Source organism: Cervus canadensis, chromosome 10 (genome assembly GCF_019320065.1).
Source record: "Cervus canadensis isolate Bull #8, Minnesota chromosome 10, ASM1932006v1, whole genome shotgun sequence".
NCBI classification, from domain to species: domain Eukaryota; kingdom Metazoa; phylum Chordata; class Mammalia; order Artiodactyla; family Cervidae; genus Cervus; species Cervus canadensis.
In genome coordinates, this window is record NC_057395.1 from 73,131,329 (window position 1) to 73,155,465 (window position 24,137).

General features: G+C 53.5%; 2 protein-coding genes and 1 non-coding gene across 5 annotated transcripts; 2 read left to right on the forward strand and 1 right to left on the reverse strand.

The window, feature by feature from the left end:
- The first annotated feature begins 26 nt into the window (after nt 1-26).
- CTSA (cathepsin A) lies at nt 27-6,667 on the forward strand. The gene is made up of 15 exons (XM_043480126.1): nt 27-141; nt 348-538; nt 876-987; nt 1,265-1,315; nt 1,409-1,495; nt 1,722-1,877; nt 2,314-2,405; nt 2,802-2,886; nt 3,681-3,772; nt 3,855-3,933; nt 4,026-4,165; nt 4,828-4,903; nt 5,604-5,693; nt 5,867-5,971; nt 6,216-6,667. Exons 2-15 carry the CDS (start codon nt 348-350, stop codon nt 6,297-6,299), a joined length of 1,440 nt encoding a protein of 479 aa, XP_043336061.1. The 5' UTR covers nt 27-141; the 3' UTR covers nt 6,300-6,667.
- LOC122448642 (phospholipid transfer protein) lies at nt 6,601-17,459 on the reverse strand. 3 transcript variants are annotated; one of them, XM_043480124.1, is made up of 16 exons: nt 17,116-17,459; nt 16,380-16,490; nt 16,177-16,276; nt 15,378-15,506; nt 14,951-15,106; nt 13,889-13,952; nt 13,720-13,783; nt 12,550-12,641; nt 11,213-11,389; nt 11,081-11,140; nt 9,285-9,449; nt 9,122-9,189; nt 7,723-7,765; nt 7,552-7,615; nt 7,387-7,463; nt 6,601-6,917 (listed from the first exon to the last, which is right to left on the reverse strand). In XM_043480124.1, the coding sequence occupies exons 2-16, from the start codon at nt 16,477-16,479 to the stop codon at nt 6,786-6,788; spliced, it is 1,491 nt and encodes a 496-aa protein (XP_043336059.1). In that variant the 5' UTR covers nt 16,480-16,490; nt 17,116-17,459; the 3' UTR covers nt 6,601-6,785. The 3 variants fall into 3 exon arrangements, with proteins under 3 accessions (XP_043336059.1, XP_043336060.1, XP_043336058.1); XM_043480125.1 differs by lacking the exon at nt 15,378-15,506 and having other exon boundaries at nt 17,116-17,315; XM_043480123.1 differs by lacking the exon at nt 17,116-17,459 and having other exon boundaries at nt 16,380-17,078.
- On the forward strand, nt 13,080-13,151 carry TRNAG-CCC. The gene has a single exon. It is a non-coding gene; the product is annotated as a tRNA-Gly (tRNA).
- Nucleotides 17,460-24,137: the final 6,678 nt, after the last annotated feature.

The window sequence follows — 24,137 nt, forward strand, 5'->3', positions numbered from 1 at the left end:
CCCTCCCCAGGTCCCTAGAGGCCAGAAGTGGGCAGGAGGCGGCCCGTCACATGACGCCGGAGCACACGTGACTCGCAGTACACATGACTTCCCGTCGCCGGGCCGGCACCTCCAGAAGAGCAAGGACGCGAGGGAGCGGAGGTGAGAGGGATCCCGGAGCTGGAGGGGATCCCGGAAGCTGGAAGCGATCCGGGAGCGCCCCGGGCGGGACGCGACGGAGGAGGCACGGCGGGTGGGAGCTGGGGCAGGGCAGGGGCTTCCCTGGAGGGTGCGCCGCCAGCTCCCCGCCAGGGGCGGCCGAGCAGCGAGCGGGCGAGGCAACAGCCGGCACCCGCTTCCTGCCGCAGATGTTCCGAGCCGCGCTGTGGCCGCCGGTCCTCCTCCTGCTGCAGCTGCTGCTGCTCGCCTGCGCGCCCGGGGGCGAGGCGGCCCCCGCCCAGGACGAGATCCGCTTCCTGCCCGGGCTGGCCAAGCAGCCTTCTTTCCGCCAGTATTCCGGCTACCTCAAAGGCTCCGGCTCCAAGCGCCTCCACTACTGGTCTGCAGCCCTGTCTCCCAGGACGGGGTTGGGAGGGGGGCACTGCAATGCCCACCGTGGGGGGAGATGATGGGGGAGTATCCTTAAGACCCCTCAGGGATCGGACTTCCCTGGGGGTCTGGTGGTTAAGGCTTTAGTGCTTCCAGCTGCAGGGGACCAGGTTTCCATCCCTGGTTGGGGGACTAAGAGCTCGCATGCTCTGCTGTCAAACTGAGATTAAGAAGAAGGAAAAAAAAAAAAAAGATCCCTGAGGAAATCCAGGAGTAGGGAAGGCTGGCAGACTGAGCCGCACGCAGTCCCCCGCACCAGCACCCACCCTAGCCTGACTCGCCCCCAGGTTTGTGGAGTCCCAGAAGGATCCCAAGAGCAGACCTGTGGTTCTGTGGCTCAATGGAGGGCCAGGCTGTAGCTCCCTTGACGGCCTCCTGACAGAGCATGGCCCTTTCCTGGTGAGTGGAGAGCAGTGGGGTCACCCCCTGGTCAGGGGCAGGGAGGGGACAGTTCCCAAAGGAAAAGGCCCAGGAAGAGGGAGAAAAGGACTTTGTGGTTTTCCAAAAAACGTGTCCCTTTCCTGAGCCTCGGTGTCTTCATCCATACCTCTGACTTGACAGTTTCATATCTCTTGGGGGTTTTGCCTGGTTGTGCAATACCCAGCAGGGTGACCTTCCCCCACCCCCCCGCCCACCCAGCTGACTCTTGGAATGTAGCCGTCTCTCTCCTCCACAGATCCAGCCAGATGGTGTCACCCTGGAGTACAACCCCTACTCCTGGAACCTGGTATTGCCGCCCTTTTGGGTCCTGGGTGGGTGTCTGGGCAGTTGGATGGGGAAGGGAACAGCCTCCCTCAGCCCATTTCCACTTCTCCTCTAGATTGCCAACATGTTATACCTCGAGTCCCCAGCTGGAGTAGGCTTCTCCTACTCCGATGACAAGTCTTATGCCACCAATGACACGGAGGTGAGTCCAGTGTCTGCTCACGTGTCCCAGTCTCCCTGGTTGGCATGATGCAAGGAGAAAAAGAGCATGGTCTTGGAGTCCATTTGTGGCTCTGTCGCCAGCTTTGTGGTGTGGTCTGTGACAAGTCACAGGCTCTTGCACAAACAGGGTGGGTGGGTGTTATTATCTCTGAGATTGTTTGTAGCTCAAGCACCACCACTTTCTGATTCTATCCTGCCATCTCCAGGTCGCCCAGAGCAATTTTGAAGCCCTTAAAGATTTCTTCTGCCTGTTCCCGGAATACAAGGGCAATGAGCTTTTCCTGACTGGCGAGAGCTATGCCGGCATCTACATCCCAACCCTGGCAGTGCTGGTCATGCAGGACCCCAGCATGAACCTTCAGGTGCAAGGAGGCTGCAGGAGGGGAGGGAGGCCTAGCCTTGTGGTTAGCAAGGTCAAACAGGTCCACTCCTCCATCCACCTCTTGGGCAATCCCCTGTGGCAGGTCTTGGGACCTCAGGTCTGTCCTCCAGGCATGTGATATCCCAGGTCCTAACTCCCCTGCTCTACGAGCAGAGGGTCAACTCCTCCATCCAACTCTTTCTTCATGAAACCCCTTGCCACTCTCTGGCCCCTCTGGGCTGTGTGCCTCCCCTGACCGGAAGCTCACTCATCAAGCTACCAGCTCCATTCTTTACACTGAGTGGCCTCCCCCGCCCAACCACTCCCACAAACCACCCTGGATTTCAGCTTCCAGACTGCTGAAGTTTTGGGTGGAGGTCAAAGGAGGCTCTTCTGCCTCACGTCCAGATGAGCTGAACACCCTGGGTGTTTCACAGGGGCTGGCGGTGGGCAATGGACTCTCTTCCTATGAGCAGAATGACAACTCCCTGGTCTATTTCGCCTACTACCATGGCCTTCTGGGGAACAGGTATGGGCGAGGACCCCTGGGCAATCCCTGGGGCATGGCGGGTCACAGGGTCTCAGGTCTGTCCTCCAGGCACATGCTATCTCAGGTCCTGCCCTGGTTTATGAGCAGAAGTTGGGGGGCGTGGGGGTGGATGGGGCTGGGGTTGCTAGAAGGGTTTTGGTGTGGAAAGACGAAAGGATCTTTCATGTAAAGATCAGAATGTAAAGGAATGAAGGAGGGCTGGCAGGATGGCTCCAGGGCAGCCAGGTTTGGGAGCTACATACCATGTCTTCTAATGTCTTTGTCCCCAGGAAACAGGTCCCTTGGGTCCAGGCCCTGACGGGAGGTTGAGAAGGTAGGGTACTTGCCTTCTTTGGCCCACCATGGGCCTAAGCAATTATCATTCATCTCTTACAGGCTCTGGTCTTCCCTGCAGAAGCACTGCTGCTCTGAAAACAAGTGTAACTTCCATGACAACAAACAGCCAGAATGCGTGACCAATGTGCGGTTCTGCCCCCGCCCTGCGTCACCCCCAACAGCCCCCGTCCCCCAGCCCCCTTTGTTTTATATCCTGCTTGGTGGTGTTTAGTCAGTTGTGTCCGACTCTTTGTGACCCCATGGACTGTAGCCCACCAGGCTCCTCTGTCCATGGGATTCTCCAGGCAAGAATACTGGGGTGGGGTGCCATTTCCTTCTCCAGGAGATCTTCCCAACTAAGGGATTAACCCGTTTCTCCTGCATTGGCAGGCGGATGCTTTGGAGTGTGGGTGCGGTCCCACACCACTGCCTGTGACCTCCCTATGAGGGGAAAGGGCGTCTCCCTCATCAGCGTCTGATGTGCCATGGCTGTGCTCAGCAATGGCGACGCAGATTGTTCCTCCTCCAAGAGTCCCTCTCGAGGGAGATCGTATTATCCACATTTTCCAGATAAGGAAACTGAGGCCAAGCATGTGGAAGTCACAGTGCTAGGAAGTAGAGGCACAAGGATTTGGACCCAGGACTAGCAGATTCCTTCCCCTGAGGCTCAGTTTCCCTGGCATGGGGGAGGGATAATGACCAGGCCAAGTAGAAGAGCAGTAAATCCTGGGATGTGGTACTTCCCTGGTGGTCCAATGGTTAAGACTCCTTACTCCCAAGACAGGGCATGCAGGTTTGATCCCTGGTCCACCAGGGAATTTAAGATCTCATGTGTCACATGATAGGGCCAAAGAGAGAAAAAAGTCTTGGGGCGCTGTTGGGGAAGTGGTGGGAGGCCAGGATTCTGTAAAGCATGGCGGCTTGGGGGTGTCATTGCAGCTTCAGGAAGTATCCCACATCGTGTCCAGCTCTGGCCTCAACATCTACAACCTCTACGCTCCATGTGCTGGGGGGGTGCCCAGCCAAGTAAGGTAGGCCCTGCCAGGTGTCCCGCGTGCCAACCCTAGCCCCATCTGGGGGCCCAGGCACCCATTCCCCCCACTGCACTTGCAGGTATGAGCAGGACACTGTCATGGTCCAGGATCTGGGCAACATCTTCACCCGCCTGCCACTCAAGCGGGTGTGGCATCAGGTGTGCAAGGGCCGGGCTTCCTCCCAGCAGGGACGGGGAGGGACGGCAGGGCAGGGAAGCCAAGATCCTGACCTTCTGTGCCCCCCTCCCAGATGCTGCTGCGTTCTGGGGAGAAGGTGCGCCTGGACCCCCCCTGCACCAATGCCACAGCCCCCTCCAACTACCTCAACGACCCTCAAGTGCGGAAGGCGCTCCACATCCCCGAGCAGCTGCCCCGCTGGGACTTGTGCAAGTGGGTTTCTGTGGGCGCTCGTGGCCCGAGAGGTGGCGGGCTTGTGGGCATCAGCGAGGTCCCCAGGCATCCTGTGCCTAGGGTTTCTCATTGAGGACACCATGGGTGTTCGGGTTGTGACCGTGAATTGTTCCAAGAGGGAGGTTCAAGGTCCCTGACCCCCGGATTGACTGATATTCAGCCACTTAACTCTTAAACAGCCACACTGGTTGTTAAAATGTCAGTTGCTTACACTGATCTTCAGTAGACACTCCCACCTCCTGCCCCTCCCTGACTTCAGTACCACCCCAGCTGCCCGCAGCTGTCTCCTGTGACACCTACAAGTAAGAAGGTGACCACAGCAGGGGCCAGTCAGGTCTGTTCTGATTGGTGGGCACGAGCCCTTACGCCTTAATGCCAGAGGCACCCCAGCCACAGTAACAAAGTGTCCCTGTATGTTTCTAAATGGGGGTGAGTTGGGGTCCTCTGGATTCCAGCCCCACCTCCCCTCATCTAGGTGAGTCCCAGAGAGGTTACATGCCCAAGGAGGGGCTGGATCTCAGCCGTCTGTCTCTCTTGGGCTGGAGCTTGGGAACAGGAGCGGGTAGGGGATGAGGTCTGATCTGTGGTCTCTTTTTCTTCCCCACCCTGGACCTGGCCTTCTTGCCCATGTGGCCCTGCAGCTTCCTGGTGAATATCCAGTACCAACGTCTCTACCAAAGCATGTGTTCCCAGTACCTGAAGCTGCTCACTGCACAGGTGAGTGGGCGGCAGCCACAGCGGGGTCCATCAGCAGCCTCAGGACCCTGGAGCAGCGTGGCAAGGCAGGGGCTTCCTTAGGGCGCCGCTCGGGGCAGGGGAAGCTGAAACTCCCCAAAAAAGTAATGTCACTTGCCCAAGAGCCTGTGGTCAGCAGGGTCAGGATTTGAACCTGGCTCTGTCCCCACCTGATGCTGCTCTGTGGGACGAGTCTGAGGGGTCTCCATCAGTCAAGGAGCCTTTAAGGTGAGAAGAGCTAGTCAGATCTTGTTACAGAAGGGCAAACAGAGGTCTGATCTGGGAGAGGAACTTGTCCAAGGTCACCTAGAAGATACAGTAGGTTACCTAGGAGATACTGGCTGAGCCAGGACAGGACCAAGTTCTGCAGAGCACAGTGGGTAGAGTGTGGGCTCTGGGAGCACTAGCCAGGTGACCCTGGGCAAGTTTCTCACATATCTGAGGCTTGATTTTCCCATCTGTAAAATGGGGTTACTAATGGTATCGTGGTAAAATGCTTCATAGGTAAAGCATTCAGTAGGGCTCTTGCCATGTAGGAAGTGGTCAGAAAACACAAGGGTTTCCTGGTTTATGCAATTTAGCTGGATTCTTTGAATTTCCCAGTGGGTAGGGCTTGAACCAGGGGAGGGCTGGGGTCTGGGCTTATTCCAAACCCCTCATTTTCCCCCTTGTGCTGCTTCAGAAATACCGGATTCTGCTGTACAACGGCGATGTGGACATGGCCTGCAATTTCATGGGAGATGAGTGGTTTGTGGATTCCCTCAACCAGAAGGTGAGGCAGGGGTCCCAGCCCCAGGGTCGAGTGGGTGCGGGGGAGGGCAGACTGGCTGGGACAGACAGAGACAGCAAACCTGGAGGCGTTCCCGGCCCCTGAGGCCTGGCCAGTGGCTTCGAGCAGAGGCAAGGGGGCAGCTGCAGGCCGCTAAGTCTTTCCTGGCGGGGCAGATGGAAGTCCAGCGCCGGCCCTGGTTGGTGGACTACGGGGAGAGCGGGGAGCAGATTGCTGGCTTCGTGAAGGAGTTCTCCCACATCGCCTTCCTTACCATCAAGGTAGGAACTTGATGAGGACCAGGGGGGAGGAAAGGGTGCAGCAGGACGTGCTTGTCCTTTTCTCCCGACCTTTTATGCTGGGTTACCACGTGGCCCCTGGAAGGGCAAGTTCTGGGCAGGGATGGGATAAAGGGAGGGATCAGAGGAGGAAGGTCACGGGCTAGAGGGATCCCGTAGGATGAAGGAAGCACCCAGGGGCAGGGGTCGTCCAGGGAGGGAAATCTCACAAAGCTTTGCCCTGCAGGGCGCCGGACACATGGTCCCCACCGACAAGCCCCAGGCTGCCCTGACCATGTTCTCCCGCTTCCTGAATAAGCAGCCATACTGAGAACCACGGGGACCCGCCCCCGCTGCCTGATCTAGCCCTTCCCAGCCTCTCCTGCCAGAAGAGAGGGCCCTTTTTATGCAGAATGCCCCTGTGGGGCAGATCCCTGCTTCCAGAATGGCTCTCACCCCCCTCCATTGCCCTGTGCATCCCAGACCTGGCCCCAGCGTCTCACTTAGACAGTCTGGAAGGAGCTTGCACTTTATAACTCACCGGGGTGGGGTCTAACCCCCTCCCTGCTGAAAGAATTGCCCTCATTGCACTGATCGCATCCCACAATCAAAGCTCAGAACAGCCCCACGGGGAGAGTGGACGGACTATAATTGATGGATTGACTGTGATTATGGAATTAAATTTGGTACAGCTTAAAACCCCGTCTTCTCTGTGGCACTGGGGGTTATAGAGGACACTAGAGGCTGTGATGGGGTGAGGGAGGGGATGAGAGGTGGTGGAGTCCTGAATGCAGCCGCCAGGGTAGGGGCTGAGGGCTCAGACAGCTGCCGTGGAGGGTGGCGGGGCACTGGATGTTCGGGGGTCCCTGGTGTCAGCAGGCCGGTTCTTCTCAATCACCTCTCGCAGCCCTTTGGCAAAGTGCAGGTCAGCCCCGATGGTGAGGAAGCCCTGTGTGGGGGGCGGGCAGAGAAAGGGGTCTCTATTCCATTCCTGAGAATAGAGTTTAGAGACACAGACAAGAATCCCTGGCCTCAATCTAGTGGGAGAGGCAGAGCACCAAAGTGGTTCTTACAACTCTCTGTGATGGGTGCTGAAATAGAGGCTGCAGGTGCACAGCCTGTGGAGGTCCAGGAGGACTTCCTGGAGGAGGCAAGCTCTTAGTTAAGACCTGAAAGATTAGTAGGCATTGGGGATGGAATCAGGGAACAGTGTTCCAAGGTGAGGATGCAGCCTGTGCAAAGGGCTGGAGGAATCTGATGTAAGGTTGAGATGAGAAGAGACCATTGAAAAAAAATAATTGATTTTTAAAAAGATGCCGTTGATAAGGGAGAAACTGGGATGAGGTCATGGAGGGCAGAGGAGAGCTGTGGAGGGAGGGGAAGGCTCTGCCCTCCTTCCCCACGGTGCCCCTACTCACCGCATGGTTTGTCACCACCTCACGCACAAAGTCAATTCCCTCGGGGAGTGGGATCTGCACTCCACGCCAGGTCCGCTCTGCGGCCGGAACAGTCAGCTCAGTCCAAACCCACCCAGCTCCTCCCCTAACCTCTCCCCCACCCTCCTCACAGCCCCCCGACCCTACCATTGAGCATTGGCATCACTGCAATCTGCAGCAGGGTCTTCAGAGGGGTCTGCAGTGGTATCAGCTGGGAGTGGGGAGACAGGAAGTCAGGGCAGTGAGGAGGGATGGGCTGGCCTTCACCGCTCTCCCCAGACCCCAGCCTTGTGCCCACGCCCCCCCTTCCCAACTCACTGCCAGTGACTCCAGTGCAGATTGGTTTGAGTAGATTCGGAACCTATGGGAGAGAAAGAAGGGTCCCGTGGGCAGGGGCCCTTCCCCAGGCCATCCAGGCCTACCTACCCAAAGCCCTTGAGCTTCCGTCTTGGATGTTCCACCCACACACCTTTCCAGGGGCTTCTAGAACTTTCCAGGTGTGCATCCTTGGGTGAGTCGTTGCTCCCTCTTCGGGTCTCCTTTCTCCAAGTCTGCTACCTTTTTGTTTTGTTTTGAATCTCAAGTCTGCTACTTTTTATTTGTAGAGCACCTCCTATAGCCAGACTTTCGCTGATGGCTTTCCATGTGTTGGGGTTTCCCTGGTAGCTCAGACGGTAAAGTGTCTGCCTACAATGCGGGAGACCCAGGTTCGATCCCTGGGTTGGGAAGATCCCCTAGAGAAGGAAGTGGCAACCCACTCCAGTATTCATGCCTGGAAAATCCCATGGACCGAGGAGCCTGGTAGGCTACAGCCATGGGGTCTCGAAAAGTCGGACACGACTGAGCAACTTCACTTTCACTTCCGTGTGTTGTTTACTTTTATTTAGCAAAACTGTCAGTGCTTGCTTCCTGCCAGATACCAGGCATGTTAAAAAGCTAAATACTGAACTATTTTTAAATGCCACATGACTTAATCCTCATAATAACCCTAAGGAATAGGCACTACTAAACTTTGCATTTATAGAGGCAGCACATGAGGCCCAGAGAGACTGAGTGATTTGCATAAGGTCACACACCTGGCAAATTCCAGAACCTGCCTCTAGAATCTAGGCTCTTAAGCACTACCCTGCGGTATCTCACTGGAGCCCCTAGAACAACGCTGGTCCAATAGAACTTTCTGTAAAGTGTTCTACACCAGCCACACAGTAGCTACTAGCTACCGTGGTTATAGAAATGAGCAAGTGAGGAACTATTTCATTATAATTAAATGTATACAGCCACCAGTGGCTAGCGCCTGCTACACTGAACAGCACAGCCTTAGACAGTAGATGCTACTGTTTTCTAGATTTAATACATGAAGAAAATGAAGCTCAGAAAGATAAAAGGACTTGTTTCAAGACCACAAAGCTAAGTTGTGCCAGAGTCTATGTTCTTACGCGCTTTGCTGTGTGACAGTGGGTGTGTCATTTAACCTGGCTGGGCCAGCTGGATCATCTCTCATCATACCTGCTCTGCCTGCTTCTGGGTGGTTGAGGATGCAGAGAAATTACACTGAAATGAAACACTTGATGCGTTAACAAGACCCTGGCTCTCAGGTGGCTGATAGCTACGACTGAACTTTAGCTCCCCAGCATCACTGGGCAGGTATGCCTATCCTGAAGGCACTGATGCTCAGAGAGGTTACGGGCTCACCCAAGACCCTCAGACACCTGCCCACCTGCGCAGGTCCAGCTGGGTGCGTAGCGCCTTCCCCCAGAGGGCCATCTTGGCACTGAGTCGGGCATCCTGGGCGGGAAAGCGGGGAAGGTGGTGTTACTGCCCGAAAGGGGGCAGCGGCCCCCCTCCCTGGCCCTCTGCATCCCCTGCCCTGGTGTCCACACCATGATCATGCTGGACAGCTGGACCTCGGGCTGGTTGGGTGGCACCAGGGCGATGGTGACACTGGCGGTGACAGAGACGGTAGTGCCCGAGGGCTTGATGGTGCAGCGAGGGGGCTCCGTGACCCGCAGCTCCAGCTTCAGCGGAGAGTCGATCACCGCCGGGCTCTGGGGACACAGCAGGGAGGGCCGGTGAAGTCCTCCCTGATGAGTCCCTGGGCAGGAGTGGGTAGTTTCTACCCTCTGGGAGCACACAGATACAAATGGGAAGACAGCGATGGCTTCCGGAACCCTCCAGGACTGTGTCCAGCCTCTGCTCAGACAAGGGAATGTCTCGTTCCAGGAATGCCTCCTTCCTTCTCTTCTGTTTTCCCATGTTCTTAATATTCAGGACCCGATCCAGACTCCTCCAGAACAGTCTCTTTGCATTAAATACCCCAGGGAATTCCCTAGTGGTCCAGTGGTTAGGATCTGCCTCCAAGTAGGAGGCGCAGGTTCGATCCCTGGGTCGGGAAGATCCCCTGGGTAAGGAAATAGCAGCCCACTCCAGTATTCTTGCCTGGAGAATCCCATGGACAGAGGAGCCTGGCGGGCTGCAGTCCATGGGGTCGCAAAGAGTCAGACACAACTTAGCGACTAAACCACCACCACCAGCAGTGGTTAGGACTCCGTGCTTTCACTGCCGTGGGCCTGGGTACAATCCCTGCTCAGGGAACTAAGATCCCACAAGCCACATGACTTGACAAAATTAATAAATAAACAAAACTCAGCCCCCTGCCGTAACTCTTTTCTTGAAACTTATGGAGCTATTTCTTCTGCAGGCAGTGTAGCGACCAACTGCTTACTTTTCACCAAACACTTCACATGTATTCACTCATTTAAACCTCACAGTAACTGTGAAGCAGGTATTAACTTATACCCACTTTTGAGATGGGAAAATTGAAGCACAGGGAGATTAAGTAGCCTGTCCAGGTTGTGTTACTCAGTTGAAGAATTGGGACTGAGGCCCAGGCAATCATGGCAACAGAGTCCATGCTCTTAACAGTGCTTGGCCACGGTGATGATGCCAGTGATGACGACAAGGATAGCATTCATAGCAGCTGGTGTTGTAATTTTAAGTATTAACACATTCAATCCTCATGACAATTCTGGGAGGTGGCGTAGTATAGAGAAGTAGGGTAAACTTGAATCACCGAGATTCATACCCAGGTTCAAATCCCAGCTCCGTCATTTTATAAGCTAGAACCAAGGACAAGTCCTTTAATGATCACTGAAGTAATGGACATGGGTTTGGGTGGACTCCGGGAGTTAGTGATGGACAGGGAGGCCTGGTATGCTGCAGTCCATGGGGTCGCAAAGAGTGGGACATGACTGAGCGACTGAACTGAACTGAAGCATTTCTTTAAAAATTTTAACTCTCCATTAAACAAGGGAAAAGAAGCGAAAAGGATAATACCCGGGTCTCCCACATTGCAGGCAGATTACCATCTGAGCCAGCAAGGAGGCCCAGATTAGTATTTCAGTTGCTGTTAAAGCCCCTACACTGACCTGCCTTGGGTTCTCAGCCCACCTTCATCCTGGTTTCATGAAAGAGACAAAGCAAGAGTAGACCTTCCTTGCAGACCTGGGACCCTTCATAGACTCTGGCCACGTGGCTGTGGCCACCGGCAGGAGGCCGGGCCTTCTGTCTACTCGGTGGCCGCCGCTGGGGGCCCTGCTCGCCTCGCCAGTTGCCTCGTGGGTGTACACTTGGTGTGCCCACCTACCTGGCCAGGCTCCCACCTCCCACCCACACTCACCATCAGGACGATGCTCCCGAAGTAGGAAGCCCTCAACACCATATCCAGGTCATGAGGCACCTGCACAGGGGAATCGGGGTAAGGCAGAAGCCCCATCACAGGCCCCCACCCCACAAACAGATCCCGGCTTACCTTGTCCCCCACCAGCGAGAGCTTCAGAGCTCCTGCCCGGAAGTAGCTCTCCAAGGCAGAGTCGAAGAAGAACTCGGAGAAGGCCACGTACACCATCCGCTCTTCCTCCTCCAGCTGGGGCTCCACCGCCCGGTTGGGCAGACTCCAGTTGGCCTCAGTCAGGGGATAGAAGGCCCCCTGGGGTTGGAGGATCAGGGTCAGGGCCAGGCAGGCTGGTCCAGCACCCAGATGTCTCCAGCCCTGAGGGCATGGTGGAGGATTGGACCTTGTTGTTGACCTTGAGGGGACTCAACAGGTACTTTTCTTAAAAAGCATGGAAGGGAGGAGAGCTGGAGTGCTCCAAGGGCGCAGTCCCATCTGACTGAAGGAGGGACCCAAGAAAGGGTTCAAGGGGGAGGTGGCCCCTGAGTGGGCCTTGAAAACTAGGCGGTAATAATGATGGCAACTACTGCCTACATGTATGGAGTACTTCTGTGCCGCTTACCTGGACCAACTCCTTTAATCCACGTGACATCCCATGAGATTATCTTTTCTTACTGTATTATTTCCATTTCCATTTGAGGAAACGGGCACAGAAACGTTAAGCCACTGGCTTAAGATCACACAGCTAGTAAGTGGCAGAGCCGAGAGCCGACCTTCAGGCATTCTAACTGGACTCTCTGCTCTGAAACTCTGCAACACTCCATTAGGAAAAGCAATGGCCATGGCCACAGCCTAGTTGGGTAGCCTTGGACAAGGGACATGGCCTCCCTGAGCAAGTCTCCACATCCCCAAAATGAATAAAACATCAGGACCTGATTTACAGGGTTGTGAGAGGAGGGAATGAGATTGTGAATGTTAAAGCTGAATGTTCAGTTTCTTCTGGGAGAAATGGGGGAAGACAGTACATGAGCAAAGGCCCTGAGATAGGAAGCGAAGGGCATCCTTGGGAAAGAGTAGCAGTTTCCCAGGTGGCGCTTGTGGTAAAGAACTCGCCTGCAATGCAAGAGATGTAAGAGACATGGGTTCAATCCCTGGGTCAGGAAGATCCCCTGGAGGAGGGCATGGCAACCCACTCCATTATTCTTGCCTGGAGAATCCCATGGACAGAGAAGCCTGGAGGGCTACAGTCCACAGGGTCGCAAAGAGTCAGACATGACTGAAGCGACTTAGCACAGGCACAGCTGCAAAGGTTGACGTTGGAAAGGTGGGACCAGACAAGATTGACAAGGCTCAGTGTCAGACCCAGGAGTTGAGCCTGAGGCCATAGCATCTCCACCAGCGGAGTGGCCACATCAGAGCTGTGCTTTAGGGGAGAAGGAGGGGGTCCAGTTACACACACCAGCTGGGCAACTCACCCGGAATTCCATGTCCAGGTTGCTGGTGGAGGCCATGGGATCCTTCAGGAGGGAGTAGTCGATGCCAACCAGCTCGTCCACAGCACTGCGCACTGTGGGGAGGGGCTGGAGTCATGCAAAGCTGTGTGGTGCTGGGCTGGGTGCTTAGGCTCCCTGGGCCTCAGCTGCTTCCTCATAGAAGGGGGATTAGAATACTTCCCTCATAGGGTGCTTATGAAGCTCAAATCAGTTTGACTATAAGTGGGAAGTATTTAGTGCCTGGCGTGCAGTGGTCAACAGTGTTAGCTATTATTATTGTGGTCTTTGTTGTTCTATTGGTTTGTTTTTGGCCGCACTGCTCAGCTTGCTGCATTTTAGTTCCCCAACCAGGAATTGAACCTGGGGCCATGGCAGTGAAAGCGCTGGGTTCTAACCACTGGACCACCAGAGACCTGCCCCCCTCCCCCGATTATTGTTATTGTCGTTGTTGTTTGTTGCTACTACTACATAGGTTTCATCAAGTCACTAAATAATATGGCAAGGGAGAGACTTCCCTGGTGGTCCAGTGGCTAAGACTCTGTGCTCCCAATGCAGGGGCCCGGGTTCGATCCCTGGTCAGGGAACTAAGATCCCACATGCCGCAATTAAGAGTTTGCATGCTGCAACTAAAGATCCCGCATCCCACAATTAAGACCCAGCACAGCCACATAAATAAATAAAAAGAAATTTAAGAAATACTCTAAGATGGCAAAGGATTCCCTTCTCTCATTGGTTTGGTTCCCCTACCCTCTCCTTCCCATCCTGTGCCCCATGCATGTGACATGATGATCTCATTGCTTAGGGAAAGGGAAGTTATGTTAATTGAGCTCCTATTAAGTGCCAGTGTTGAATACAAATGAGGCCCCCACAGGAGACACGTATTAAAGATCATGACAACCATGCCCTCAGTCAACCCTCCCAGCAAGCCCTGAGGAAGTGTCGTCAGCCAAGCAAGGGAACCGAGGAGGGAGAGAAGTGAGTACTGACCACAGGAAGTCAGTGGCAGAAGCCACCTTTGAACCCAGGGCTGTTCTGTCACAGGGTGGGGAAGGGGCCTCCTCGCGTGCTACCAGACAGCTGCCCACCCAGCCTGCTCCCCACCCCAGCGCCAGGGCGGGGCCCAGAGCTCCCCACCCATCTGCACCAGCTCACCAGGCACGGTGTCCAGCAGCGAGTTGAGAAGCACAGTCCCTGCGTGGTAGAGCACGGGGCAGATCTGGGAGGTGGTGGCCAGAGTCAAGATCTTGGCAAGAGAGGGCACGCCCACCCCACCCCGCCGTTGTCCCCCCAACACGCCCCCTCCATCTGCCACTGCCCACACCTGCTGGTTGAGGAGGAAGCGCATCCCTGAGGTGATGAACGTGGAGAGGAATTCATACACCTTCCTGTGAGGAGAGGAGAGGCCAAGTGAGTCCAGACTCTGCCCTCACCCCAACCCAGTTCTGGGAGAAATCACAGTGATCACAGAATGTGTGTGTGTGTGGGGGGGGGGTGGGCAGAATACCTCTACTTCAACTTAATTTACCACCTCTTTAGTGGAGTTTTCATTAAAGATATGGGCTCAAATTCCTTCTCCAGACTTGTTCTCAAGACCTCTTCTCTCACCCCATCCCCCCACCAATCAAATGAATGGACCCAGAGTTCTTCAAACCTCTGAGCATCCTCAGCTCCATATCCTTACTCCTGTCTTCCCTTACACCCTCAATGCTCCCACCCTGTATTTTCCCGTCTGGGCACAGATGCTTCCTCTTCCAGGCAGTCCTCCTAGATTGTTCTTCTCTGAAATCCTCCTCCCAGAATACTTTCTTGGTCCCTCTCTCAAGGCCCCGATGACATATGTTTCATCCCTCCAGCCAGGCTCTGTGTCCTTTCTGAATCCTCAGGGCCTGGCCTACACTTCATTTGTTGAATGAATAAAAAAATTGTGTACCAACACCAGATAATAAATCCACCATTTTCTCTCCCCCACCTTCTTTCAGAACCAGCACAAATTCCCCTTCTCAACCCCAACCGTGGAACTATGTTATTATTTTTGTTATTAGTAGTAAGAGCTACTGATTGTTGAGAACCCAGTACATGCCCACTGTATACACTAGGTCCTCACAGTGGTTCTTACCTAAGTGGTGAGCCCATATTATACGTGAGGTACTGTTATAAATATTTTTACGTAGATTAAGATGGAATAGTCCTCACATCTCATAGAATAGGTCCTATTACCATCCCCATCTTAGAAAGCTTCAGCAACTTGCTCAAGTTCATAGCCAGGAAGTGGTGGGGCTGAGATCTGGACCCAGTTGATCTGATTCCCAAGCCAGTGCATTGCACTAGGCAAATGGGCTGTGGGGCTGAAACAGGGGGCACTAGGATTGGGGACAGGGCTTACTTGAAGGTTCCCCCAAAGGCTGCATGCATTCTGGAGACAGAGGCCTGGCAGGAGACATTGGACACTTTGATCCGGCCAGTGGGATCCCGGGAGAGTTGCAGAGCGGTGTGGATGGATACGCCCTCGGCGGAGGCATTGATATAGCCCCCATCATAGCTGTGGCGGGGGTGGGAGCGTTAATGGTCACTCCAGCTTGGAGCTTAACCAAGTCTTTACTGCCCTCCTCCTCAACCCCCACCACCACCATGACCGCTCTTAATAAGGCTTATTCTGCACAGTTCATCTGACTGTAAAATGGGTATGATTGCCGCTTTTGTACAGATGGAGAAACTGAGGCTCAGAAAGGCTAAGGGAGTGCCCACAGCTCCACAGTTCCCCCAGGCTTCCCAGTCCACTCTCCACTCCCCCAGGGGCGCCAGGTCCTCACAAGAACCAGTAGAGGAGCTGTCTCCGGAAGCGCAGCCCCCAGGAGGCATTGTTGATTTGTAGCGCCAGCTCCTGGTCTGGCTGGAAATTGAGCTCAGAGAATGTCAGCTGCAGCTCTGTGACCTTCACCCTGTGTGGGAGGCCTCAGGGTCAGATTCGGGACCAAGAAAAGGGCATCCCATCCAACCGTAGTGAATTCATTTGCTCCTCTTCTGTTCCAGGTCGGGGGAAGCTGGGGTGAGTGGAATGAGTTCTCCCATTGCCCGTCACGTGCCCAACCTGGACCTGGGTGGCTAAAACTTGGACTTGAGTGGTTCAGAGACTAGCTACTCCCAATAAGTGCACTTCGCCCTATCTAAGAGAAGTCCTGGTGCACTTCCCTCCCCCACCCTGGGATCGCTAGACCCTGTCCCCACTATCCCAGACCATGGGCCTTTATCTCCTGTTCTTCTGACCTCTCCTATTAGCTCCACCCGGGTACCCTATACCCTACTCACATCCAAGGCCAAGTTTCTTGACTCCGCCTCTAGGGCCAGCCTCAATTCCACAGGTTTGGCTTCGCTTTTCTTGGTCCCGCCTACTTATAGGCCACGCCCATCGGCTTGGTCCCGCCTCCGTAGGCGGGCTAGGCCTTTATCTTTTCCGGCCTCATCCTGTTTCTTAAGTCCTGCCTCGGAGATCGGGCCACGCCCCCAACCCCCCCCCCCCAATCAACTCAGCCCTCGAGTCTCCAGAGACTCCGTAGGTATTTCCTAAGCCTCCGCCCCTGCCCAGGCCCCGCCCCCTTGACCCCCACTTACTCAGAGATGTTGTAGAAGAAGTGGCCCTCTCGGCCCCGCAGGTCCGGGATGGTCACGGTCTCCAGCTCTTGTTCCAGAAAGCGCAGCCCCTCCTGCTTCACTGAAGCCGCAGTGAGGTCCTTAGCTCCTGCACACGCACACGCACACGCGCACACACACACACCCCTCTCCTCCTCCCCCCACCCCGCACCCCCGCGCCTTACCCAGCTCCAGCGCCTTGGAGGTGATGCGGATCTTGCAGCCGGGGAGCTCGGCGTGAGCGCCGGCCAGCAGCGCAAGGATCAGAGCCCCGAAGAGGGCCATGGCGAGCGGGCCTGGGGATGGGGTGGGGATCGCAGGAGTCATCCAGGCCGCTAAAACCCACTCCTCGGATGGCCAACCAGAGGAGGGGGATGGCCCGGCCCGTTAAGCTTGAGATTGCTCTTCGGGGAACTTGCAACCAGTAACACTGCCTCCATTTGACAGATGCGGAAACTGAGGCTTAGGCGACGTGCTCTCCGACGCTCGGAGGATTTGGGGCAGCGGGTGAGAGCAAGGGCACCTTCTCGGTTCCCTCGTGCAACCGCCGCGTGACGGGTCTGGATCTCCCGGGGATCAAGCCCCCAGCCCCCACAGCAGCCTCCCCTTTTCCTCGGCGGAGGGGGAGTGCGGCTTGCACGTTACCGTGGGAACGGCTGCACGCGCATTCCTGCGGGGTGGCTTGCGGTCTCCTAGGCCGCGAGTCGGAGGAGCCGAGGGAGCAAGCGGCCGACCCGACCTCCGGCTCCCGGGGCTCCCGGCTCCTCCAGGTCCTAAATCCCTGTCGTCCGGCTTCTGCCAAATGCCCCCCACCCCAATCTCAGCGCTCTCCTTCGGAGGACCTCTTCCCCAGCCCGGGTTCAGTAGATCAGGGGGCTAGGCGTGGGTCTGAGGGCGGATGGGGGCGCGCCCCCAACTCACTCGCGGTGGAGCTGGTGGTCGGCGCGGTCACGTGGGGCGGCGGGCAGCGCAGGGGATCCGGGCGGCGGGGTCTGGCGGGCAGCGCTGGTCCAGCCGCCTTTATAAAGACGAGCCTTCCCGAGCCCCCCTCCTCTCTCCCACTCTCCCCTCCTCCCTCGGGGATTGGGAGGGGATGGGGCGGGACGCTGGCAACCGGGAGGGTGGAGAGGGCTGTACGGAGCCCCGTGACAAGCCTGGCCCTGTCGAGACAAGTGGGGGACCCAAACGGGGCAAGAGGGAGGGAAGTGCAGAAGTCAGTCCGCCCAGCGCCAGCAGCCCCTGCTTTGCTGGGACCTTGGTTCAGTCCCCCTGCCCATCTCTTCTTGTGCTATCCTAGGCAAGTCCCTTCCCTTGGCTGCCTGAGCCTCAATGTCCTCATCCAGTAAAATGTGTGTGATAATAGGAACCACCTCTTGGGCCCCGGTAAGCCTCAAAGTCAATGCCCAAGGCGCGTACTTCCCTTTCCTTCCACCGAGCATCATCTCAAGACCTCTCCTTGCCAGGCTTCACTGTGGGGAGCCCCCGCCGCCACCCCACCCCAACTGTCTCTGTGTCACCAACCTGTGGATCTTCAGGGCCCAGAGACCTCTCCGACTGGGGTTCAAGCAAACACTGCCAGTCCAGGAGGACACACACAAGCTGCTGGAATCACCCTCAGGGAGGCTGGCATTTCCCCAAGGGCTGTGGGTTTCTGGTGAGCCTCTGAAGCTCTGCACGTGTACTGCCTACAGATGTCCCCAGCTCCCAGGACAGGCTCAGGGCATGCAACCTTTTTGTTGTCAAATGTGTGAAAGTGGGAAAGAGAAATAATGATGGTTCATGTCCATTGAACATATATTTAAGCACAAAACACTAGTCCAGACATGATGACCAACTCCTCCTAATTTCCCCAGAACTTTCCCAGATTTTGAAACTCCAAGTCTCCCTGCCTGGGACCCCACCCCCACCCCCACCCCACAGTCCCAGGGAAACCAGAATGGTCTTTCACCCTGGATCTAGATTAACTTGTTTAATCTTCTGACAACCTGTGAGGTTGGCATTATTATGAACCCTCTTTAGCAGGAAACTAGAGGTAAAGACAATTCTTGGCTGCTCTGGGAGCCCATAAACTGTTCATGGCAAGGTGGGAGGTCGGAGGTAGGTGCCTACAGCCCAGTAATTGTGTCCAGATCCTGTGTCTAACAGATCAGGGTTAAAATTCTAGACTTGCAGCAACATGGATGAATCTAGAGAGTGTCATACTGAGTGAAGTGAGTCAGACAGAGAAGGAGAAATATCGTATGACAGCCCTTATATGAGGAATCTAAAAAGAAATGATACGCAGGGACTTCCCTGGTGGTCCAGTGGTACGACTCTGCGATCCCAATGCAGGGCCTCTGGGTTCGATCCCTGGTCAGGGAACTAGATCCCATATGCCGCAATTAAGAGTTTGGAAAAAAAGAAGAGTTTGCATGCCAAGACCTAAGAACCCACATGCCAAAACTAAGAGCCAATGCAGCCAGATAAATACATATTTTTAAAAATAAAAAGAAATGATACAAATAAACTTACATACAAAATAGAAACAGACTCAGACTTCAAAAATGAGATTATGGTTGCCAGGGGAAGAAAGATCGGGGGAAGGGAGAATTAGGGAGTTTGGGATGGACATGTACACACTGTTATATTTCAATGGATTAAACAACAAGGATCTACTGCATAGCAAGTGGGACTCTGCTCAATGTTATGTGGCAGCCTGGATGGGAGGGGAGTTTGGGGGAGACAGGATACATGAATATGTATGGCTGAGTCCCTTCTGTGTTCACCTGAAACTATCATCACATTGTTAATTAGCTATACCCCAACAAAATAAAAGATTTAAAAAAATTCCTAGGCTATCAATTCTTAGGTGTATGACCTTGGACCCCTTACTTTAGCAACTCTCAGCCTCAGTTTCTAAAATGGAGACAATTAGATTATTGCAAGAATAAATTAAATAGGCATAGTGCATGTGCTGGGCATGATACATGACACACCATTAATGCCAAATAAATGCTAACTATTGTGATTAGGGTCACAGATTACAAACAAGACAGAAGGGCTGTAGGAGGGGAACAGAGAAAGTGCTAAGGATATCCAGAGGAGGAAGTGCCTGAACGCCTTTAAACTCTAGTAACCCTGGCTCTTCCCGGAGTCTGGCTGGAGAGAAAAACCTGACGGATGTTAATTTTTCTTTCCTCACACTTTCTTAACTGGAATGCAAATGTCTTTTGTATCATTGTTATCTTTTACAGGGTTGAGCATGCCTGCTAAGTCACTTCAGTCAAGTCTGACCCTCTGCGACCCCAGGGATTGTAGCCTGCCAGGCTCCTCTGTCCATGGGGATTCTCCAGGCAAGAACATGGGAGTGGGTTTGCCATGCCGTCCTCAAGGGGTTCTTCCTAACCCAGGGATTGAACCCATGTCTCTTATGTCTCCTACATTGGCAGGTGGGTTCTTTACCACTAGCACCACCTGGGAAGCCCCTTACAGGGTCTTGCCACTATAATTCACTGTCCCCAGAGAACCCCAGTGAACTTTACATTTTTAAAATTAGTTATTTATGTATTATTTAGGGCTGTGTGGGTCTTCATTGCTGCACACGAGTGTCTCATTGCGGTGGCTTCTCTTGTAGAGTATGGGCTCTAGAGTACGTGGGTTTCAATAGTTGCAGATTGTGGGTTCAGTAATTGTGGCCCTGCAGCGTGTGGAATCTTCCCAGATCAGGGATCAAATCCGTGTCCCCTGTGTTGGCAGGTGGATTATTAACCACTGGACCACCAGGGAAGTCCCTGGCTGGGGCCCCAGTGAACTTTAAATGTAGCAGTGTGACCCTGGGCCAGTGGTTTAATCTCTCTGTGCCTTTGTTTCCTCATCTATAAAATGAGGACAAAGCACCTCCTTCTTAGGGTTGCTTGTGAGGATTAAATGAGTTAATGAATAAAAAGGACTTAATAAGCACCTGGCATTTAGTAAGGGCTCAAAAACTAGCTACAATTATTAGTGTCATTCAGTTCAGTTCAGTTCAGTCGCTCGGTCGTGTCCGACTCTTTGCGACCCCATGAATCGCAGCAGCCAGGCCTCCCTGTCCATCACCAACTCCCGGAGTTTATTCAAACTCAAGTCCATCGAGTCGGTGATGCCATCCAGCCATCTCATTCTCTGTCTTCCCCTTCTCCTCCCGCCTTCAATCTTTCCCAGCATCAGGGTCTTTCCCAATGAGTCAGTCTGCATCTCTGGCATTGGCAGGCACCATTGCCAATTGGCAGGCACCTGAGCCACCTGGGAAGCCCACAGGTTAGGCACTGCGTGGGTACTTGCTGAGTAACTGGGCTGGTTTGGGAGCGCTTGAGTATCCCTGGGGAGCAGGCGATACCTGTGCTGTCAGTCTAACTGACTCTAAACACAGCCTTGACCTGGGCTGGGGGACATGAAGGTCACCTCTGACCTTGATTCCAGGGACTTGCCTACTCAGCCTGACCCTCTCCATCACGTGGGTTCCCCCTTTCTCCCACAATTTGTGCCCCCAACCTTCTCACTGGAGAATGAAGTTGACAAACATCCAGCCAAAATGGAGTTCTTTTTACGTTTCTGTTTTTGTTTTCTTAATTAATTTATTTGGCTACACTGTATCTTAGTTGTGGCATGCAGGATCTAGTTCCCTGACCAGGGATCAAACCCGGGGCCCCCTGCCCTGCCAGCACAGAGTCTTAGCCACTAGATCACCAGGGAAGTCCCCCACGCAGAGTTTTGGCAGCCTCCCCAAGTCCTCACCACTTGGCTTGAGAGATGGAGCGATCAGAATGCCCAATCCCTTTCTTCTTTCACTTCTGTCTTTGAGATGATAAGAAAAGCCTTCCCAGCATTCAAAGTGATAGGAAAGAAATGCTTTTCTAGACTTTATTTTACAAACAGCACACTGATAGGGCAAAAAACCAGTGCTTTGGATCCAGGCCAATCTGGTTCAAATCCTGCTTCTGCCACTTTCTAAAGCAGAGGTCAGCAAGCCTTTCCTGTAAAGGGCCAGACAGTACATATTTCAGACTTTGTAGGCCCTTTAATCTCTGTCATAGCTCCACTCTGCTACTGTAGCATGAGAGGAGCCTACACAGTCCTTTAAGGAAGAGGCTGCTTGTTGGACTGGGCCCACAGGCTGTAGTTTGCCTACTCCTGTTCTAGAGTAAAAATTAAAAGTAAATCTCTTGGGACTTTCCTGGTGATCCAGTGGTTGAGACTTTGTTTTCCAATACTGGGGTTATGGGTTTGATCCCGGGTTGGGGAACTAAGATCTCACATGCCTCATGGCCATAAAAACCCAAAACATGAAACAGAAGCCATATTGCAACAAATTTAATAGACTTTTAAGAAATGGTTCATATTTTAAAAAATCTTCAAAGAAAAAAATTAAGCTTTTCTCGTGCCTCAGTTTCCACATCTGTAAAATGGGGATGATTTAGTACCTGCCTCCCCACCCTGCCAGGTGGCAGTGAAATTTTAATATCATAAAGTATATCAAGTGCTAAATCTAGTACTTGACCTACCAAAGGGCTGAATAAATGTCTCTGGTTATTAGTATTAAGCAGTTGTTTAACAAACAAAAAGTGCCTTGCAAATAGGAACTCAGTTGAACCTTAAAACATCCTACAGAAGAGCTATCATCATACCCCCTTAAAAGAAGTGGAAACGGAGGTCTAGAGAGGTGAAATAATTAGCTCAAGTCAGTTTGGCTCCAGAGCCCACGCTCTTCACCCCTTCAGTCTGTCATCTTTCTTTATTTTTTTAAATATTTATTTATTTGGCTGCTCTGGGTCTTAGTTGCGGCACTCAGGCTCTTTAATTTCAGCACGCAAACTCCTAGTTGTGGCATGTGGGGTCTAACTTCCTGACCAGGGATCAGACCCCGGGCCCCTGGCATTGGGAGAGTAGCGTCCTAGCTCCTGGACCACCAGGGAAGCCCCTGTCCTCTTTCTTTTTGAATGATCCCCTTTAATCCTCACAGCCACCCCTCGAGTTAGCCACTGTCCCTGTTTAGCAGACTGAGATACTGAGGTACAGCAGGAGGAAGTAACTGGTTTTAGTCAATAAACACAGGCTCCACTGACCACAGGATACCAAGTTGGATTTCTGCCCAAGAAGTCAACAGGAGGGTAGCCGGGCTCCCCCCTCCCTCTCCCTGTCTCCAGCTGTGTTTTCTTTGGATCCTTGTGTGGCTTGGAGAAGCTGCAGTCAGCCCATCTCCCTTTCTGACCTTTCCCCTACTCCCCAAAGCTCACCCAAGTGACCCCCCAGGCAATCATCCGCCTCTCTCTCATGAACCCTGCAGGCTCTGTGCCCCCGCTGCTCCACGAGGCTGTGCCTGGGACCGTGTGATGGGGGCCAGTTGGAATGAGGGGAGGGGTGCGTGCTGGGCGGTGGGGGGGTCACAGATGTCAAATCAGGAAACCCTGATTACATCTCTCCAAACCACCTGTTTCCAGAATGTAGCTGGACGGAACTGCCCCCATGGGGGCCAGACATTTACCAAATGGAGAGAGAGACAGGATGGACCCGGGCTTTCAGGGTTCAGCCAGGGTGGAGCTGTTGACTGCTTCTGTGGCTTCTAAAGTTGGAAGACCTGGTCTTTCGATTTCTCCTTTTCTGTCCCATTTCCTCCTTTTTCGGGTTAGGGAGCCGGCTACGTGGTCCTCGAAGGCCCTTTCAGGTTTGAAACTCAAGGATTCTAAGGCTTCTCGCAGGGTGCTGCAGCCTGGCTCCTGGGTCCTCTGCAGGAGGACCGGGGTTTGATCTCGGTCAGGGAACTAAGATCCTGCAAGCTGTGCGGTGCAGCCAAAATACATATAAGCATCATCCATGCCCTCACGTTTCTCCTGATACCTCTCCAACTCAACTCCAACGTTGACCTCGGGCAGTTCACTCATTCCCTCTGATTTCTTCTTTGTTTTCTTCATGCTCTACCCTCCTTTCCAGGTTCTATGCCTCTTGCAGCCTGTGAACTGACTGACTCACAGGGCCTCTCTCTGACAGTCCTCTAAGCCTCCTGCCCTTGCTTGTGCTAGTCATCTAGCATGGGCTTTCCAGCTTCTAGGTGATTTGAGGACAGGGTGGAGGGTTTGCAGCAGTGCTACTTAGATGCTTGGAGTTTGTAAGCCAGTAATAAAATTTCAAAGTACCTGAAATTCAGTTCAGTTCAGTCACTTAGTCGTGTCCGACTCTTTGCAACCCATGGACTGCAGCACGCCAGGCTTCCCTGTCCATCACCAACTCCAGGAGCTTGCTCAAACTCATGTCCATCGAGTTGTTGATGGCATCCAACCATCTCATCTGTCATCCCCTTCTCCTCCTGCCTTCAATCTTTCCCAGCATCAGGGTCTTTTCCAATGAGTCAGCTCTTCACATCAGGTGGCCAAAGTACTGGAGTTTCAGCTTCAGCATCAGTCCTTCCAATGAATATTCACTGTTGATTTCCTCTAGGATTTACTAGTTTGATCTCCTTGCAGTCCAAGGAACTCTCAGAGTCTTCTCCAACACCACAGTTCAAAAGCATCAATTCTTCAGTGCTCAGCTTTCTTTATAGTCCAACTCTCACATACATACATGACTACTGGAAAAACCATAGCTTTGACTAGATGTACCTTTGTTGGCAAAGTAATGTCTCTGCTTTTCAATATGCTGTCTAGGTTGGTCATAACTTTCCTTCCAAGGAGCAAGCATCTTTTAATTTCATGGCTGTAGTCACCATCTGCAGTGATTTTGGAGCCCCCGAAAAATAAAGTCTGTCACTGTTTCCACTGTTTCCCCATCTATTTGCCATGAGGTGATGGGACCAGATGCCATGATCTTAGTTTTCTGAATTGTTGAGTTGTAAGCCTACTTTTTCACTCTCCTCTTTCACTTTCATCAAGAGGCTCTTTAGTTCTTCTTCACTTTCTGCCATAAGGGTGGTGTCATCTGCATATCTGAGGTTA